Below are 20,740 nucleotides of genomic sequence, written 5' to 3' on the forward strand. Positions count from 1 at the left end.
TTACCATTTTAAATAAAAACTGTATAACAAACAAATATATTATTAGCTGTTGCTTTAGTTTTAATGAAGCAGGGAATTTGAAATAAATTACATTAATTGTAACAACGTCAAAGTTAAAACACGATAGGTAATTTTCTGTGTTGGCAAATGTTGTGTTTGTTTTGTGGTTGTCAGAGCACAGCTGCCTGTGGAATCACAAGTCAAAGGGATACAAGAACCAGACGCTGCGATGGCAAACGCTGGAGCACCTGAGGATCCTGCTGTGTGCTCAGCCCCCTCCTGCTACTCTCACTGGTGGGTTAGTATAATCAGCTCATCTGTTGGGACGTCTACTCAGACCGCAGACAGTGGCGAGTCCAAAAGACATGTTTCAAGAACTATTGACTCATATTTTATTATTTAAAAATAAGTCACACGGATTTCTTCGAGGGCTGGGCGATTTTGCCCATAAAAAAATACAATTTTACAGAAAAATTCGAGTTTTGATTTGATTTTCGATTTTCTTTTTTCAATTTACATCAGATATATGGTCAAAAGTGCAACTTTATTGCTGTGATTGTCCTCAATAGTTAAAATGCATAGAATAATCCCAAAATAAAAAGTAAATGAGGCTCCGTCATTTGACAATTTCAAGCTTTAACCCAGGTTTAAGCAAAACTTCACAGTAGCTTAAATTTTCTGATTAAGAAATCAGACAACTACATATTTTATAACATACAACATTACAATTAAAAAATTATAAACTCTTCCCTTAGCATCTCAGCATAGTGTGAATAAAAAATGAGAGGGGGCTGGCTCACATCGCGCTATGGTAACCCACAAGGACGGAACACGAAAAATAAGAAAAAACTGTGGTGGAATAAAAACAAACTCGAATTTGCAAAATAAAAATAATTTTTATCTACAAATTCAATAAATCAATTGAGTCGATTTTTTTGCCCGGGCCTAATTCCTTCAATAAAAAACTACACATTAATGGATTTACATTTTGTACACGTGCCTTAGGGAACTTGCTTATCTCTGTGAACCTTGTCAGTGACACCCAGAGCAGAGTCACAGAGGGTTCACCAAGATAAGCAACTAATGTCAACCTCAGACAGTGGTCACTAACATGTTAGAAAATACTATTTGTTACTTATACAATAAAAGCACACAGAAATCAGACTTAGTGATCATTCTTTGTTTCCTCAGTCGTTCAGCCTAAGTTACCACGGGAATTTAGCCCGATAAGACGTTAGCCAGCGTCGTAGTACAGGACACACTGAATAAACCCCTAAAGTTAGAGCAATAAGAGGAAATCCAGCTTCGTAGTACAGGCCCATAAAAACTGTAGTGGAGGCCTCATAGATCATCCATCCATCCATTTTCATACCCGCTTATTCCCGTTTAACAGGGTCGCGGGGGTCTGCCGGTGCCAATATCCGGCTCTCATAGGGCGCTGGGCGGGGGTACACCCTGGACAGGGCGCCAGTCCATCACAGGGCAACACAGACACAGACAACCATTCACACTCTCATTCACTCCTATGGGCAATTTAGAGACTCCAATCAACCATACAGTCATGTTTTTGGATTGTGGGAGGAAGCCGAAGTACCCGGAGGAAACCCATGCAGCACGGGGAGAACATGCAAACTCCACACAGAAAGGACCCAAGTCCACCCCAGGGCTTGAACTCAGGACCTTCTTGCTGTGGGGCGGACGTGCTAACCACTAAGCCACCGTGCGCCCCCTCATAGATCAATAAATCAAAAATCACTTGCGCAAAAAAAATATGTATAAGGTTAAAATTGTCGCTCAAAAGTTTGTTTTGATCTCCACTGTACACACTCTCTTATTTCCATTGTCAGAAAAGCTTTGTGCATTGCATTATGGGATGTGGAGTCTCGTAGACGGATGCAAAGACGTGTTTTTACTTAATTTCTTCTGTGATTTCTTGTGTTTTTTCACCAGTTTTAAATGAGCAATTGTAACCCTTATAGTTGCCTAAATTTCATATTTATGATAATAACAAAAGTATTTGCCTCTCATCCAAAGAACTGCAAAATAAACAGAAGCACAATAAGAGTTACAATGTAAAGTATAAAGTGCTTTATGCTGAGATTTTAAATCTCTCGTCGACAAATTAATCCTGCCTGTTCAGTTTTGTGGTTTTGGGCTGCAAAGTTATTGTTGATGGATTGTTTTATGTGAAAAAGTGAGCAGTTTGACCTGGCACTGCGGTAGACAGTATTACATTTATTTACTCACTGTATTTAACAAGGGTGGGAAAAAGTGTTGATTCACCATATATTGTGAAGTTTGTGTATGACCATATAAAAAAAAATTTAATTTCTCCCCAAAATCATCAATAATTAAACCAACTACAAAAGAATTAAAGAAAATATTTTATTGTATTTGTTTTAACCATCTCTGCATTTGTGATGACAGGTTAACACTCTGTGTAGTTTAGTGCACTTTCATGTGCAGTTAAAATTAATGTCGAGCCACTGACTTGTTGTGTGCATGTATTTTATGGAACTACTTGACAGACATCACATTTCTAGAAGTGTAGGATTCAACTTTTGTTTTTGGATAAGAAAAACAAGGGAATTTCAATTGTAATAATCAACAATATCAAATTGCAATGCTTGTAGATTGATGCAGAATAGCAATAATTGAGTTGCAAAAAATGTCAACAGACAAAAGTATATCGTTCCATCCCTAGTATTTAGGTACAGTTTTTATGTATCTGATTCTGTACGTTACTTGAGTATTATTGCTTTTTTACCACATTTCACAGACAAATATTGTTCTTTTGACTCCACTACTTTTCTATAGATGCTCTTGTTATTCGTTACTTCTTTCATCACGGCTCACGTTTTTTTCTTTTTTCTTTATTGCTCTAGTTCTAATAAAAAGTTTCTGTGTTGCTTGACCCAATTTTACCGTCCTTACTTTGTTTGATACGTCATAATCGTCAGTGCCAGAGAAAGTCAAAGAGAGATGGATCACTTGCAATAGCAGTCAATCGCTTCGGGAGAGATGGACCCTGAGAACAACCAAAAAAATAGATTTGTATTTAAAAACAACAGCAATTTGATGATAGCATGCCAGTCTTGTTAGCTAAACAAAAGACATTGTATTATCTAACCTACCAGGTTGTTGATTATATTTAATTTTCCTAAGAACAAAAACTCTTTGGACCATGTCTCATCTGAACACACTTTCCTGACCCCGTCCCCAATGCTCCGCCCTCTTATTTACTTTATTGTGAGCTTAATTATCCTCCCATCTGTCCTACTTCTGTTCCAGTGGAGGACATAAAGAGTAAGTTCAAGAATCTTCGCACCTCCTTCCATCGTCAGTACAAAATGGTCAAAGCAAGCAAAGCGTGTGATAACGAGTTTGTGCCGCTGTGGAAGCACTACCAGCAGCTGATGTTCCTGACGGACTGCTGGGAACAGGACTACACCTCTGAAGACCCCTCAATGTCACCAGTAATTATCACACAACAGGCCCCCAGCCCCCATGTTCTCACGCCTCAATCACAGACCCAGACATCCTCCTTCGTACCAATCCCGTCCACCTCCACTTCCTCCTGCATCCCCATCAACTACATGTTCAAATATCACTGGACTGAAGAGCGGGAGTGTGCACTCATATCATTCTACTCAGGTAAAATAGCCCGACAGATATGTCAAAAAAAAATTCACTTCTGGAATAAAGCATGAAAATTTGTACATGGGGGTTTTTGAGTATGCTGAATCATTTTTAATGGGATTCAAACCAGTGGTTCTCACGCATAATAAGAGAAATCCAAGATGGTCCCCATCCATATTTCCAATGTGGATATTTTGTCATAACTTTGGTTCTATTTGACATAGAAGCATGATCTCAGTGGTGAATGGTTTTCAAACTTTTCAGGGTCAAAGAATTCAATAAAATATCTTAAAATACCATAAATTGTGCTCAGAGCAAGATCCAAGATGGCCACCATTTGTATCGCGAATTTCAATATTACCATAACTTTGCTTTTGTTTGACTTAGAAACATGATCTTTGTGGCAAAATGTAAGTTTTGGGGAACAAGGATTGTGATGAAATGGCTTAAATACTATATCTTGCATATAGAGCGAGATCCAATATGGCCACCATCTGTTTGATTAAATTCGACAACCCTTTATAACTTTTGGATCTTGCTCTGAGCACAATTTATGGTATTTTAAGAAATGTTATTGAATTTCTTGACCCTGACAACTGCCACTGAGATCATGTTTTTATTTCAAATAGAACCAAAGTTATGACAAAATATCCAAATTGGCAATACGGATGGTGGCCATCTTGCATTTCTTGATTTTGAGTGGGAACCTTTGGTTTGCCATTAAAAATGATGATTCAGCATACTCAAAGAAAAAAAACATACAAATTGTCATGCTTTCTTCTGGAAGTGAACATCTAGCCTAATATTGCTACTTATCTGCTGGGCTAAGATGAATGCCATAGCCTGATAATGTGTGTGAAACTAGTTCTGGCTGAAGCTCTTGATGTGTTTGGTTGTCTAATGTACACAGAGCACAACTGTCTGTGGAACATGAAGTCTGAAAACCACAACAATCGTCAGCTCCGTCAACAGCTTTTCGAGACTCTGAAGGACCAACTGTCCGACAACTCTGTGTCCTTCTCAGGTACGAACGATGTCATGCATGTGAATCATTACATGCAAGAGCGGTAAAACCTCAGCCAAGCTCCAAATATCTGGATCACTGATCCTGATCATCATACCATGATCATTTACACTTAAAAGGGTTGAAGAAATTTATATTCCCATTAATAACCATACAGTGGGTCTGAATGTATGGCCCCCCTCTTTGTTTTTTTTAGAAAGATTGCAATGAAATGCACAATCCGGATCCAATCTGGATGAAACTCAGTGTGGTAATGAGGAACCAACTCAACAAAACTGAGTCACATTTCATATAGAGTGGTCAAATACAGAGATAGAAAAATGTCAAATTTGGCCAATGATGAGAAATAGAGAATTTTTGATTTTTTAAATCTATCCAGAATCAGTATAGTATGAGGTCATTATTTGCGTGTTCGCAATACAATCCCTGTGTCTGTACCTTGATGCGTGTGCTTCAATCTGTGTGTGTAGAATTAGGATTTGTAAACAAAGTTGTCTGTACGTAATCCATACGGTGTGCCTGTATTGACAGCCGTATGCGTGTCATCGAACACTCTGTTGGCTGTCTCTGTGCACGTGACCTTTTTGAACACATTTGGCGATTGCGATCTGTAACTTTTTGAAACTTGTAACTCGTGCAATACTGCTAGAAACCACCAGTTGTTGCTGGTACCAAGTGACAGACCCTTCAATCGGAGGCCAACTTTCTTAAGACCGAAGTGCGTGGAATGTCCTGAAAATTTGTTAAAATGACATGGAATTACTCTGTATTGATCTGGATCCCCTCCAAAATTTTATGTAATCGTCCATGGCCTAAGGTCTGTCTTTGGTACAAGTTTTGTCAAAATTCGTGAAGTATTTTTGACATAATTTTGCTAACAGACAAACAAATTTCCCCTTTGTGGGACGAATAAAGGATATCTCATCTCAAATAAACCACTGTGAAAATATTAACTTCTTGGCGCAGGTAATAAAGTGTAGCATCGGTAATGTCCTTTTGTAGCTAGTTCTGTCCCTCAAGGCGCTTATAAAACTATATTCTTCTGTTGCTGTCTTACAGTTGAAGACATAAAGTACAAGTTCAAGAACCTTCGAACTGTCTTTAACCGTGAGCACAAGGCGGTTCAGGCCAGCCTGGCCTCAGACAAGCCTTATGTTTCTAAATGGAAGTACTATCTGCAGCTGCTCTTCTTGGCTGAGTCCTGTAAGCTTAACAACAGCCCAGAGCATCTGCTGATACAGAGTTATCAAGATGACAAGGATGTGGAAGAGGGAAAACAGACTTCCTTTTTCTCCATGGACACATTCTCCTCCAACTTCAACCAAAGCAATGGTAGCAACCTGCATCTCCATGATTCTCCCTGCAGCTCCAGCCAAAGTGATACCAAACCTATAGAGAGACCTGCACCTGGAAACTTTTCCTCTTCGTGTGCAGAAAACCTGCAACCAGGCAGTGAAATGACCACAGAAACACTTCTCACCATCTCATCTCCAGACTCAAAGTCACATGCACTAATATCGCCGCTCACTTCTGGAGCCAGTGTGGTGCCGCCAGCAGACAACAAACTGTCTGCTGATTCCTGCTGCCTCTGGACTGAGGCCAAAGTCCAAGAGCTGATATCCTTTTACTCAAGTAGGTGCACAGTTACAAACTAATGATGCTGAATAGAGTACAGGCCATTTGAAAAGGAGGCATTCAAGCTCCTTTTAGCATCACTTATGTTTTTAAAAAGTTGCTGGGGTCTATAGCTGTATTTCATCCAAAAGTTTGTGTCATCCACTACTGATGTCAGTGTGTTAAAAAACACTCTGACAACGTGACATTTCTGCTATTTTTACAGATTGAAAGTTATGACAAAACAACAGCAGATGTTGATTTTGTGGCTTTACAAGGAAAAATACGAATACAGCCGACTATGGGGCGCCAATTGTAAAGTTGTGCATGCTAAAATAAACAGCAACAATTAGCAACAAACCGCGTTTAAAAAAATGTATGTGGGTTTTTTTTTTTTGTTTTTTTTTTTACGTCACTTTAGGTCAGATTTACGGCAATATTGGTGAATTTTTTACTTTTCTTGTAAAACATAATGCCAATGTTAAATATTAAATCTAAATCTAAATGTTAGATCTAAATGTCAAATCTCAATCTAAATGTTAAATATAAATACAAATATTAATTTTAATCTAAATATTGAATCTAAATATTGAATCTAAATATTGAATCTAAATAATGAATCTAAATCTTGAATCTAAATCTTGAATGTAAATATTGAATGTAAATATTGAATGTAAATCTTAAATGTTAAATCTAAATGTTATGGGTGAAACTAAATCTTTAGCTAATAAAGATTTACTGGAAGTACCAAAATAAAATCTCATTGATGTGAAGGTCATTTAAATGTATTACTTAGATCTAACATTGAAATTATATTTTTATGAGAAAAGTAAATATCACAAATTTGCTGTAAATCCGATCAAAATCAATGCTTTTTTGAACATGTTGCAAAAAGTTGCTGTTTATTTTAGCATGCGCAACTTTACAATTGGTGCCCCATAGCTGACATTTAATGTCATTCACAGGGTGACGTCATGTCACTGGGAACACCATAAACAAACCAGAAGACAAATAGCATTAAGCAAATGACTATCTTCCTTGTATTGCAAAGAAACACAAAAAAAAATCAGGTAGAGGTAACATTCACTTCCCATCGGGGTTGGGGTCAATTATAATTGTAATTGCCTAATTGATAATTAATTACAATTATGACTTAATTATAATTGTAATTTTAAAAATATGTTGCTGTTGTAATCAGAATTGAATTTGTAATTGAGTTCAGATAATTAACTTTGTAATTGAAATGGCATGGAAATTCTATAAAAACTGTCAATTACCGAAATCGAGGGATAAACTGACAGAAAAAAGGCTGAGACGCCCACACCAAAAACATTAATACCATATATTTATGAAATATTTTTTTAGTGTATTTTACAGCTGATTTAAGACGTGTCAAACTGACTCATTATCATAAGGGATGCTAACAGAAAGCTAACACAAAGAAGGGATTATTTATTAAAGGCTCAGTAATTGTGATTAATTGAAATTGAACTTTAGTAATTGAGAATGTAATTATAATTTACTTTGGGGGGGGGTGATTGTAATTGTAATTGGAAAAATTAATTAATAAAGAAATTCTGATTCTGAAAATGCCAGCCATCGTAACTGAGCATGGATAATTGAAGTCGTAATTGTAATTGAAAAATGTATTGGACCCCAACCCTCCCCCCCATACAAAAAAACAATATGATCCTTAAGGTTTTCAGCTGCTAACTAATGACTCTGAGCTCCATCATTCAGTGTGTATCTGTCTGTGGTGGTTCCAGAGCACGGCTGCCTGTGGAATCACAGGTCTGATAGCTACAGGAACCGCGCACTGAGACAGAACCTGTTAGAGACACTGAGCAACATCCTGTCTGACAGCGAGACAGTCTCAGGTACTGCTGCATGGAAACACATCATAAAAACAACATTGGTATAATATTAACTCAAAAAAACTGTGTTGTTGGTCATTTTGTAGTGAAAGACATAGAGACAAAGTTCAGGAACTTGCGAACCATCTTCCAACGTGAGCACAAAGCAGCCAGCTTCAACAAAACCTGTGGCTCAGGGGATTTCTACCTTCCAAAGTGGAAGCACTACAGTGATTTGATGTTCCTCTGTGACTCCTGTGACGAGGACGAACTCCCTGAAAACAACCAAAGACTAGACAACACTTCCCAGACTCTGTCACCCTCTGCCTCTAAGCACTCCTCTTCCTCCTCCTCTTCCTCCCCCTCCAACACAGGCAGCCACGTGCCGGGACGCAAGCGAGGGAGCCGCCCCCAGACGTCCACTGACAGTGAGGTAGTGGAGATTCTGAGGACGTTATGTCAAAATCAGTCCAAGTCGCCACATGAAGGTTTTCTGAAGTATGTGGAGGAGTGCCTGAATGAGACTCCACAGGACAAAGTGAAGACGATGAAGAAGAGGATAATTGACACGATCCACAGTGTGATGGAGCAGGTCTAGGCTTTATTTAAGGAGTTTCGCTCTCTCTCAGTGCAGTTCATTTAATTTCAGGTTTATCTGAGATTAAATGTGTGAATTAAAAGCGTTTGGCCTTTTTCTTCCCTAGACTTTACTTACTTTGGCTGAATTCTAATTTCTAATGCACTTGATTTACCAAATGTTGAGAAAAGAAAAGAATTACTGCATGTCAAAACCAAGAACTTTCATAACAAATGCACTGTTTCTGATTCACAGCTTGCCTTTCTGAAATAAATAAAAATGTACAGCACTATCAGTTGTGTTCGATATATCCATCCATCCATTTTCAGACCCACTTGTTCTTCTTTTCAGGGTCATTTTGGATATAGTTTATCAATATTCTCACTTTGTTAATAGACTCATCATCTGCAGCTATTAAAGAAACTCAGATGGAATGATTTCAAACCCGACAAAAAACCAAGCTTCTCTATTCCCTTCAGCAGAAGTGTGAGCAGGAGGTGAAAGCATTTGTACTTAGATCTAAAAAATAAATTATAAAAATAATTTTGACCAAATATTTCACAGCCCAATGTACAAAGAATAGAACCTAGTCTTTTTTTTTTTTTTTTTTTACCAAGATATATCAATAATTCAGGGGTGTACGGTGGCTTAGTGGTTAGCATGTTCTCCCTGTGCTGTGTGCGATGGACTGGCGCGGTGTACCTCCACCTAACGGGCATTGAGAGCTGGAGATAGGCACCAGGAGACCCCCGCAACCCTGAAAACAGCAACAAGCGGGTCAAAAGATGGATGGATGGATGGATATCAATAATTCCACATCGGACAACTATCTAGGGTGAAATTCTGTTTGTATCATCAGCATTAAATAACTGGGTGATGAAATTCAAACAACTTAATGGTAAATGTATTAATACAGAAATCATATTGTATCAGGCAAACATTCCATAAGTGGTATGAAACCAAACCCATTCAGTTTTTAAGTGAAATGTAATTATTTTAGCTTCATCACTTCAGATTCATAATCAATCTCATTTTGACCCTCTTCTGCTGCTTTTACTAAATCTGAATTTATAATATAATGTTGTTTGGTCAGTGAAGTTAGATATTGCTTGATTAAAAGTTTAATAAATGAATACAGAATGTTAAAAGCTGGTTAGACGACAGGTATCACGTGCGTTTGTTTACATGACCTCTGACACGGAAAAGCTAACGGACTAGCGGACATGCGCAGTGGATCCGTCCGTCTGTTTAAGCTTCCGGTTCACACGAGCTGCTGCGGTGGGTCACTAGTTTTGGTAAACTTTGCTTTTCAGGAGCAGGTCTGTTAGAAAAAAAGAAAAAAGTAGACCAAATGTATCTGATTTAATCCTTTCTCCGGAAGTGTCAGAATCTAAAGGTAATGTTCCGTTTGTGTGTGTGTCTGTGTGTAATGTTCAGTTCAGTTCTCTAAGGCTAACTATTAGCATCCTTTAGGCTCATATACTGACATTGCTGTATAGAGCACATTATGACCCCCTGTGGTAAGGGTCTCCAATCTAGGCAAGGCCAATGTATTTGTATAGCGCAATTCATACACTAGGCAACTCAATGTGCTTTACATGATAAAACATTCAACTGTTTAAAATCAATAAGAACATTTATAATCATCAGTAAAATCAATTAAAATCATCAACAAACACATTACATCAACAACATGACCAAAAATCTCTTTCTCAATCATACGCAGTAGAGAAAAAAAGTGCCTTTAACTTTGATTTAAAAATATTCACATGTGATGCTGACTTCAGCTCTGCTGGCAGTTTGTTCCAGTTCTTTGCAGCATAACAACTAAAAGCATCACCATGTTTACTGTGAGCTCTGGGCTCCACTATCTGACCTGTGACCATAGATCTGAGAGACCTGCTGGGTTCATACTTGACTAACATCTCACTGATGTATTCTGGACCAAACCCATTCACAGATTTATACACCAGCAGCAGAACTTTAAAGTCTAATCTGAGGCTGACTGGGAGCCAGTGTAAAGACTTTAAAACTGGACTAATATGTTCTGACCTCTTTGTTCTGGTTAAGACCCGAGCTGCAGCGTTCTGAACCAGCTGAAGCTGTTTGATGCTCTTTTGGGGGATTCCTGTCAGAAGACCATTACAATAGTCCAGTCTGCTGGAGATAAAAGCATGGACCAGTTTCTCCTGATCTTTCTGAGTCATTAAACCTTTCACTCTGGAGTGTGGGGTCTGTGTAGTCCTCTAATGCAGTGACAAGAAACTTTTATCACAGCAGGGGCCACAAACATGTGATTGTATCTTGATGTGAGGGCCACATTATCAACAGTCACATCAGCATTAGATTAAGGATCAATCTGAGCATTAACATAGGAAACATTTTTGCATACTAATTCTCCTTTTGTGTGTGTGTGTGTGTGTGTGTGTGTGTGTGTGTGTGTGTGCGTGCGCGTGCGCGCTGCTGTTTCTTGTGCTTTTGGAGTCATTTTGTGCATTTTTGTTTTGTACATTTTACTGTCATCTTGTATGTTTTTGAGTTTTATGTTATATCTTTTTTGTCTTTCTCTGTATTTTTTCTGTAATTTGGTGTGTTTTTATTGTCGTTTTCTGTATTGTTGGATTCAATTCAATTTAGACAACTTTGATTCATTCATTTTGAGTGTTTACTTTGCTAATATTTTAGATGATGCTATATTTATTTTCCTAACTATGTTCAACAACTCTGTTATGGGCCATACTTGAATTTTAAAAAGTTTCCCATTAATTCCCATGGAAAGTTTCCAACTTCTAGAATTCTTAGAATTTTTCCACCGTAGGTGATATTTGATATTATTTAATTGTATTATTTATTTTTGAATGGAGGCTAACATTTATATTTGGATATGATACTGTTATTACACATTTCAGGTTAATTCCAATAAGCAATTCCCATAATTTTCTATTTTTGAATATTCCCAAAATGATCAAGCTTAAGTTCTTGTGGAACCAGAACTTTTCCGCCCCTTTGCACCTCTAGTTGAATAATCATACACACAGGTTTCACCTAAAGTTTAAATAGCTTCTTTGGCGTATAATCTGGAGTCTTCTTGGCTTTTTCTGATTAATCATGGATTTAAAATGGGCTCCTGTTCTGTTTCTGTGATTGTGTCTGTAGTCGGGATGCCTCTCCCTCCGCTGCTGGTGCTCTATGGGAGTCAGACTGGTACGGCCCAGGACTCAGCTCAGAGAATAGCTCGACAGGCTCACAGGAGGCATCTGCACGTCCGTGTGCTGCCACTGGATGATTACGATGTGGTGAGTCGTCAAGTTTTTTTTTTTGTTATTACATTCTTAAATACAGCTCCTGTAATTACAGATATCACTGTACACTGGCAGAATATGTAACGTATTAGTGGATGTAATCCTGCTCCTCTGAGCGTCTTTTACTGAATTCATCAAAGACGTAGACAGGCGTGGTTCCATAAAAGCTAGTATTGTGTTTTCTTTCATCCAACAGGCTAACCTGATTACAGAGACACTGGTTGTGTTTGTTTGTTCTACAACTGGCCAAGGAGACCCTCCAGACAATATGAAGGTAATGAAACTCTTTGTGGCTGTGGGGCCATGCTCTGTGGAGACCCCACAGGGTTTGTTTCAGCTAAGGCAACAAAATGGTTTAAATGTGTTTTCGGAGTCATTTTTTTTAAATGTATTTATTTATTTATTTTGTTAACTTTTGTAGCTGTCTTGTGTGGTTTTTTTTTTGTGTATTTGTGTTGTCATTTTGTAAGTATTTTTAGGCTTTTTAGTGTTTTTTGTAAATATTTTTGTGCATCTTTCAGTTTATTCTGTTGGTTTTTGTTATTTTTTAGTCATTTTGTATATTTATGTTGTCATTTTTTTAATTTCTCTCTTATTATTGTGTATTTTTAGTCATGTCTCTGTGATTAATTTTCTGTATTTCTGTTGTCAGTTTGTGTATTTTTGTTTTTGTTTTAAATATTGTTAAATATAATTCCAGCAAGTTCTTTTTGTCTTCTTTTTGAATAATATGTTATGGTTTCATTCATTAAGACAACTCTTTTTCAGGTAATTTGCTTTGATCACCTGACATGTTTAGACTGTCAGATGTGTCCTTGACCTCCGTGTAATAATTCCAGCAAGTTATTTTCCTGAAAAACAGTTGTCTGAATAATTGTGACCTTAACATATTGTTAAATATAAGTTGTATAAGTTATATATTTGTTATTGTTTTGTGTGTTGTTGTCATTTTGTGTATATTTTTGTTGTTTGTTTTTTTGGAATCATTTGGTGTATTTTTCTGTCATTTTCTGTGTTTTAGGAGGTATTTTTTTGTATTTTCGTTGTCTTTTTGTGTATATTTTGGAATTTGACCGAGGGCTCCATGCCATAATTGCTTCTGCCATTGTTTGTGTTCTCTGTAGAACTTCTGGAGGTTCCTCTTCAAAAAGTCGTTACCCGTTGGCTCGCTCAGCCTTTTGGACTTTGCTGTGTTGGGCTTGGGTGACTCCTCTTATCCAAAGTCAGTGATTTGTTATCTGTAACTTTTTCCAGTTGGTGAAACCAAGCTCATGCTTTCAAAGAATCATCTGATTTGTATCTTAGGTTCAATTTTGTAGCTAAAAAGCTTCACAAACGCCTTCTGCAGCTCGGTGCTAATATCCTGCTGCCTGTGGGGCTGGCAGATGATCAGCATGACCTGGGGTAAGGAATCAGCATATCACCATCACTTGTTGATCACATGTTTTGATCTCGATCGTTCACGGCTCAGGATTTTCATTTTCAAAAGATCAAACACATTCTTTAGGTGTGTTCGAGTTGCTGTGCCCTGATTTACCTTCCTAACAACGCAGGCGGACTGACGGAGCGCTGAGAGACACAGGCGCCAATAACAACAAGTTCAGCACAAAGTCCTGTCAGCGACTCCGACTGAAAGAGTCGGTTTAATGCAGACTTTTTTGCATTATATTCAAGATTCAAAGTGTAGAACATTTAATGTTTTTCTTTTCAAATTTGGAAAAGTTCGTCTTCTAAAACCACATGTGCATCTTTCCTCATAAATTACAATCTTGTAGAGTTGCTGGAAAGGCCTCTGCTGAACTAATTACTGCCCCATGGTGGATTATCCTTGTATTGCATGTATTTAAGCGTAACTATGCATTGTGTTTTTCAAGAAAAAAAACAAAAACCTTACAGGTAGCCCCAGGGGCCAAATGTGGCCCTTGCTCTAATTTTGAGCTGCCCCTGAAGTAAAAGTACAAATTGACAAAATTACAGAACTATACTCTACACAACATGAATACACAAAATGACTCCAAAAACACACAACAACAACAAATATAATCAAACACCGAATGAGAGAAAAATTACGAAACAAAAACACAGAAAACGAATACACAAAAAATGTCTCAAAAATCACAAAATGACAACAAAAATACACAAATTGACTAATAACACGCAAAACCACAAAAAACAAACAAAATGAGAGGACAATATGCTAAATGACTTCAAAAACACATTTATAATGACAGTGAAAACACACAAGACAACAACATAAAGCTCAAAATGAGAAAAAATGACACAAAACGACGACAAGAAACGAAACCAAAATACATGAAATGACAACACAATCCTATTTTACTTCCTTGTATTAATGCTCAGATTCATCATTATTCATTATGTTTCATATGGCCCTCAGATCAGAAAATCACTTTGTTGTGGCCCCGCTGTGATAAAAGTTCCCCACCTTTGTTGTAGAGAGTTCCAAAACTCATGTATCGAATATGATACGTTTGGCGTTATCGGGTGTAATCTGACTATTACCTTTTATCTTATAATAAGTTTACATTGTTTTTGATTCCTTTTATTTTCAAATCCGTCTTTAAACTCTCGTGAATTAGTCTTTAGAGTGTTTTCCCTGCTGCTGCTCACAGGTCAGACGCCGTCATCGACCCCTGGCTCTCCTCCTTTTGGGCGAAGGTAAACATTCTTCATCCGTCTTTGTTGGATGTGCGTCCGCTCCGTGACGATGAGCCGTGAGTACAAACCTGAGACCATCACTGTCACAGCAGCCCTGTGGTCTGTGTGTAGTCTGAGCCTGAACTGTTCCCACCCTCAGACTTCCTCCTACTTTCACTTTTCACTTCCTGTACGGGGATGAGGTGGAAGTTAAGACAGAGGAAAGGCGGTTGCACCCTGTGGAGCCGAGCGTCCCTTTTCCAGCCAGAATGCTCTTCAATCGAAGAGTGACGGAGAAGTCACACTTTCAGGATGTTCGACTCTTTGAGTTTGACATCGCACAATCCAATATAGCGTGAGTAATTTTCATCAGTGATGCAGGATTTTGATTATTCAACCCATCTGATAATCTATTATCTGATTAATCATCACATCTATGGATGTCATTTAACTTTCTTTCTAAAAAGAGTTAAATAGGGCATTGGTTGTGGTTATTTTGCTGTAATCACAACAGGGTTTATTACCTGGGACACTTTAACAGCATAAGCAGATCGAGATCTCACAGCTTTCTTTTGTAGCATCATTTTTTTTCCTTTATCCCAAAGAAAACCATTGTGTTGCTGATAAACATTTAATAGCACAGGATAAAACTCTAGCACATATCCATTTAACAATAGTTTCTTGTAGAATCATTGAAAAAGAGGAACAATCAGCATAAATACACAATCCAATACAGAAAAGTGAAATCAGTTTTATGGGCTAAGAGAAGCAGCGTACCTACACAATCAGATATAGCAGTAGTTCTCAACCTTTTCAGCCTAAGATCCCCAAATAAAGGTGCCAGAGACCCCCACTGTACCTGAAGGTGGTTGAACACAGACATGAACATTCATATGGAGACAGGGCCATCCATGAGGGGGAAATAAAGGGGAGACAATCCAAAAAGTCAGCAAAATAATGGTCCATTGTTCTATGAATCTGTGATAACCACATTTATTTATTGATCTGAATAATCTGTTTTCCAGGAAGTTTATTATTTGTTTGGGTCATAGTACACAGTCATCTTAAATATGTAAATCCTTGTTTTAATCAGAAGTAAAATGGGTTAAAAGTATCAAAAATGGTGGAAAAGTTGGTGAAATGGGATTTGGTTAAAAGTCGCAAATTAGAGTGTCCAAAAACAGACAGTAAAAGTAGTGAAAAGGTTTCAAAGTGTCAATATTGGCTTAAAAGAGGCAGAAATGGGGGAGGGGGGTTCGGGGTAATGTAATTTAAAAAGTAGGAACAATTAGTTTAAACTGGCAAATAATGGGCATGACAAATTGTGAATGTGGTTAAATTGGCAGAAATAGGCATGAAAAGAGGTTAAAAGTGACTGTAATGGGACAACATATGCAACATTAGGTGGGAAAAGTGGTGGAAATGGTTTATAAGTGCCAAAAATGTCTTGAAAGTGGAAAAATGCAGAAAAGGCATTGAAATTTATTGGAGAAATGGGTGTAATGTAGCAAAAAGGCATTAAACGTAGTGAACATATTACAAGAATAAGTGATGAAAATAAGTTTGGTGTAGTTGCAGAAAAAGAGTAAAAATTAGCGATAATGGGCTCATTGTTTTCATTAGTTTGTGATGTTTTTCAGGTTCACTGCTGGTGATGTGGTGATGATGCGTCCTTGTAATGCAGCAGAAGACGTGGAGCAGTTCTGCCAGCTGCTGAGGGTGGAGCCAGAGGCCAGTTTCACCCTCCAGGCAACAAACAACTGTACAGGTTAGTGCATGTGGCACATGTGGTGCGTAGAGTATGTGAGTCACAGCAAGTATTTCCTCACATTAGGTCCAAATGGATTCCATTAGGAACGCATGCTGCTAAGGTGTGAAGAAGTGCTTGTACATTTACGTTAGTGGTTCTCAACTTGGGGGTTGCAGCCCAAAATTGATTAATGGAACTATTTCAAAAAGGTCAGAAAAAAAGTAAGAATTTCTCCACACTTGTCACCAGACTGCTTGAACTGATTACACAACACATTATGCACAAATATATCACATTGCACTCTCACTGTAAAATAGTCCACCCTTCCCCACCCCTTTCGTTGTCCTACCCTGACTCCCTCTTCCCTCTCCCCTTCCCCCTCACGACACCGCCCTCCCTTTTTATATCCTCCCTTTAATAAATATATTCTTACCCTTCCTTAGGGAGGACTGGTGATAGTCCTAATTATGCAATAACATAAATCTATATCTATCTATCTATCTATCTATCTATAAATTAAAGGAAGGTCTCTGCGCGGTTTTCTGCTGTGTTGACATTTTACCGGAAGTCCGCATACACTATGATTGCTTATTTCCGGTTATTGTGAAAAAGATCTATTAGGTGGACCATCACATGGTCCGATTGGCCCAGTGCAGCTTGGGAAACGGCGTGATAAGCACTGTTACCTTTATTAAAGTCACCAAGCACAATGATAAGAGTACAGGATCTGGTCGGCGAGCGTGCACTGTGCCTTGCACACATCAGTTGACGGTAGGATGTACACGCCGATCAGGATGAATGAAGTGAACTCATGGGGGGAATAGAAGGGTTTGCTGTTAATAATAAAGGATTCCAGATGAGGAGAGCAGTGCTGAAGGATCACTGTCACGTTGTTACACCAATTACTGTTCACATCATCCATCTGCAGCACCATTCTCATGTTCTTTTGGTTCTTATAAGGCATCTAAACCATTCTCTTAAAGGTTTGTCTTTAGAAGCTGCCTTCTCCTTCTTCTGCTTCTCCCGCTCCTTCTCCTCCTTTTGGTCCTTTTTCTCCTTCTCCTTTGTTTGCTCATTCTCCTGCTTCTGCCCCTTCTCCTTATTCTTCTCCATCCACAGCGCCATCCTCATGTTCTTTTGGTTCTTAGCAGGTTTCCAAACCATTTCTTTAAAGGGTTGTCTTTAGAAGCTGCCTTCTACTTCTTCTTCTTCTCCTTCTTTTGCTCCTCATTTGTGGCTTGCATGTTGTTGAAGGCTTCCTGTGTTTCAGTGAGCGTGGCCTTTATGATGGACATAGTCATGATGTGGTTGGACCGCTCCTCTTCCATTTCCACAAGTATTTTCTTTGGACCTGAGTTTGTCTGGACTGGTTCTCATTATTGCAGCGAGCTTCCATTTCCGTGATTGCTTTCAAAGCTTTTTTATTTTCCACCACAAGGTGGTTCCATTGGTCTGTCTGGGTTTTTAAGTCATCCTCCTTCATTTTCAGAGTGGCCTCCAAATGGGAAATAGTTTTTTGTTGTTCATCTATTGTATGTTTGTTCTGTTTTAAAACACTATTCATTTTGCAGATGTTATTCTCAGCCTCAGCTTTCTGCTTTAAGAACATTTGCTCCTTGTTCTGAAGCTCGTTAGTAATGTCCAACAGAGCAGCCTTTTCTTCATCCAACTGCTTCTTCTGAGCCTGGATCTCCTCACGTAGCTCCCCCAGTTTAAGTTTGAGGCTGTCCTCCCACTGTTTTTTTTTAATTTCTAATTCATTTTCAAACTCATCCAGTAAAAATGAGAGGTAGGAGATTTCCTCTTCCTTTAGTTCCAAGATTAGGTGGTTTTTTTTCCCATTTGATCTTTTGTTCCTGTTGTGCCTGATCCAGTAAAAGAAGGAGATTTGCGATTTCATCTTTCTTGTTTTGAAGGATGGAATTCATTTCTTTTTCCTGATTCAGCATCATTGTTCGCTCTTCTACCCACCTTGCACATTCACTACACTTTGGCTTAGCTGGTTCCAAAGTAAGTCTGATGTCTGAACCATGATGTTTAGCATGTTGAGTCAGGTTTTTAAAAACTCTTTTTTTTTTTTCAGGTTCATTAAAACTGCGACAATCCTTCTTCTACCAAGCTTGTTTTTTTTTTTTACCTTTTTGTATGAATGGGTACCAGACTGTGAAAAGTGTGGGAACCACTGTTCTACACCATATGTTTGTCATGCTGTGGTTAAAAAACAAAAACAAAAATCAATGAAGTTTGTTAAATAAGAATTTACTCTTGTCAGTTCCAGCCAGGCTCCCCCAGCCCTGCACAGTGCGCCACCTAGTGGAGACCTACCTGGACATTTCAGCGGTGCCTCGTCGTTCCTTTTTTGAGCTGCTGTCTACTGTTGCTACCAACGAGCTGGAACGGGAGAAGCTTCTGGAGTTCAGCTCTGCGGCCGGACAGGATGAACTGCACAGCTACTGCAACCGGCCCCGCCGCACCGCGCTGGAGGTGAAACTGCATCTGAAACCACCACAGAAATCACACCCAGGCTTCACTTCTGCTAATGAGCGTTTTTTATTTGGATCTCCATTAGCTTTGGCTACAGCCTTTACTACTCTTCCTGGAGTCCACACCAAGGGTTGGGGTCAATCACATTTATAAATTACAATTAAGTCTTCAATTATCCATGTTCATTTCCAACTCAATTACTGTTATGTTGACCGGCATTTTCTCCAATTACAATTCAAATTACAATCATTATTTGTCCCCTGAAAGTCAATTCCAATTACATTCTTAATTACTAAAGTTCAGTCACAATTACTGAGCCTTTAATAAACCCCATAACACTTATCCTTCCTCTTGTGTTAGCTTTCTATTAGCATTTCTTAATAATAACAGGTCAATTTTCTGTCAGTTTACCCCATCATTTTAAAAATGGTAAAATGATCCTTAAGAGAACTGACATAAATTTGCTATGAAACATATTTTAATAATTAACTACTTATGTGTAAGCCATAGAACTGTAACATGGAGTTCCCCAGTTCTGCGTTTAATAACATTGTAAATGACAGTTTTTATAGAATGTTAATGCCAGTTACAATTAGAAAGTCAATTATCTGAACTTAATTACAAATCAATTACGATTACAACAGCAACAGATTTTTTTCAATTACCATTACAATTACGTCATAATTGTAGTTAATTTCCAATTATGCAATTGCTATTATAATTGACCCCAACCCTGTCTACACCCAATACAATTGTCTTATCAGTGCAGTATACAGTTACATACTGTATGACACGTCACACAACAATTAAAACAATTTATAAAACAAAACAGCATTCATGCAGTCAGACCTAGTTCCAATTAACAATTTGTTCAACATGTGGCTTTTTAACATCAGATGATTGGTTATATAGCAATATACATTTACAATATATTAATATACATTCACAATATATTAATATACATTTAGAGTTATTTATCAATATACATATACATTTATGGATCACATTAAGCTAACCAAACTCACCTTGATTAATTGTATTCAGAAACTTTGATTAAACATCATTAGACACCTAGAGCTGTTTTGTTAATACACTACATTTTCTTTCAGTGGTTTTTTTTAAATCCAAATGTGTTTTTTTTCTTGAATATTTTGTCCTGGAAGAGCATTCCATGTCACCATGGCCCTGTGCATTACAATACTTTTCATTTTATTATCCCCCACCACAAAGTGTGAAGCTCCGTCCGTCCAAGTTAAAGGTAAATGGTAAATGGACTTAATTTATATAGCGCTTTATCCCCACACTGAAGCAGTCTCAAAGCGCTTTACATATCAGCTCATTCACCCAATCACTCTCACATTCACACACAGGTGGGACAGGACTGCCATGCAAGGCACTAGTCGACCACTGGGAGCAACTTAGGGTTCAGTGTCTTGCCCAAGGACACTTTGACACATAGTCAGGTACTGGGATCGAACCCCCAACCTCTCGATCAGAAGACGACCCACTACCACCTGAGCCACGGGAACAGCTTTTCTTAGAAACCGTTTAGGACAGGATAACCAAATTCAGTGTGTGGCTTCAGGCTATTTGTACCTTGATGGAGTTCCAAAATGAGAAGTGCACAAATATTTTTTTCCAAAGTTATTGCTCCTGTGCCGTTTTTTTTTTTAATTTATTCTGTTCGAGGTATCTTCAAAGGGGACAGCTTTTCTTAGAAACCGTTTAAGATAAGATAGTTTTCTTATGTATACATCTAAGTTCTTAAATTTAGGACATTTAATTCAATTCACTTCAACTTTATTTACACAGCGCAAATTCCAACAAAGTCATCTCAAA

The 20,740-nt window shown here is 38.1% G+C and overlaps 1 protein-coding gene across 2 annotated transcripts in view; it reads left to right on the plus strand.

Moving 5' to 3' along the window:
* ndor1 (NADPH dependent diflavin oxidoreductase 1) overlaps positions 1–20,740 on the plus strand; it is a 28,635-nt gene that overhangs the window by 2,978 nt on the left and 4,917 nt on the right. Inside the window, exons 2-12 of one of the 2 annotated variants that reach the window (XM_028463112.1) lie at positions 175–294; positions 3,292–3,654; positions 4,550–4,663; positions 11,864–12,003; positions 12,206–12,283; positions 13,134–13,231; positions 13,315–13,413; positions 14,643–14,744; positions 14,828–15,022; positions 16,308–16,435; positions 18,690–18,901. In XM_028463112.1, coding sequence (XP_028318913.1) covers positions 175–294; positions 3,292–3,654; positions 4,550–4,663; positions 11,864–12,003; positions 12,206–12,283; positions 13,134–13,231; positions 13,315–13,413; positions 14,643–14,744; positions 14,828–15,022; positions 16,308–16,435; positions 18,690–18,901 — 1,649 coding nt within the window. Of the gene's footprint in view, positions 1–174; positions 295–3,291; positions 3,655–4,549; positions 4,664–9,951; positions 10,104–11,863; positions 12,004–12,205; positions 12,284–13,133; positions 13,232–13,314; positions 13,414–14,642; positions 14,745–14,827; positions 15,023–16,307; positions 16,436–18,689; positions 18,902–20,740 lie in introns of those variants that run through there. The other variant, XM_028463113.1, reaches the window with a different exon arrangement.

This window comes from Gouania willdenowi, chromosome 12 (genome assembly GCF_900634775.1).
Source record: "Gouania willdenowi chromosome 12, fGouWil2.1, whole genome shotgun sequence".
In the NCBI taxonomy this organism is placed as follows: Eukaryota; Metazoa; Chordata; class Actinopteri; order Blenniiformes; family Gobiesocidae; genus Gouania; species Gouania willdenowi.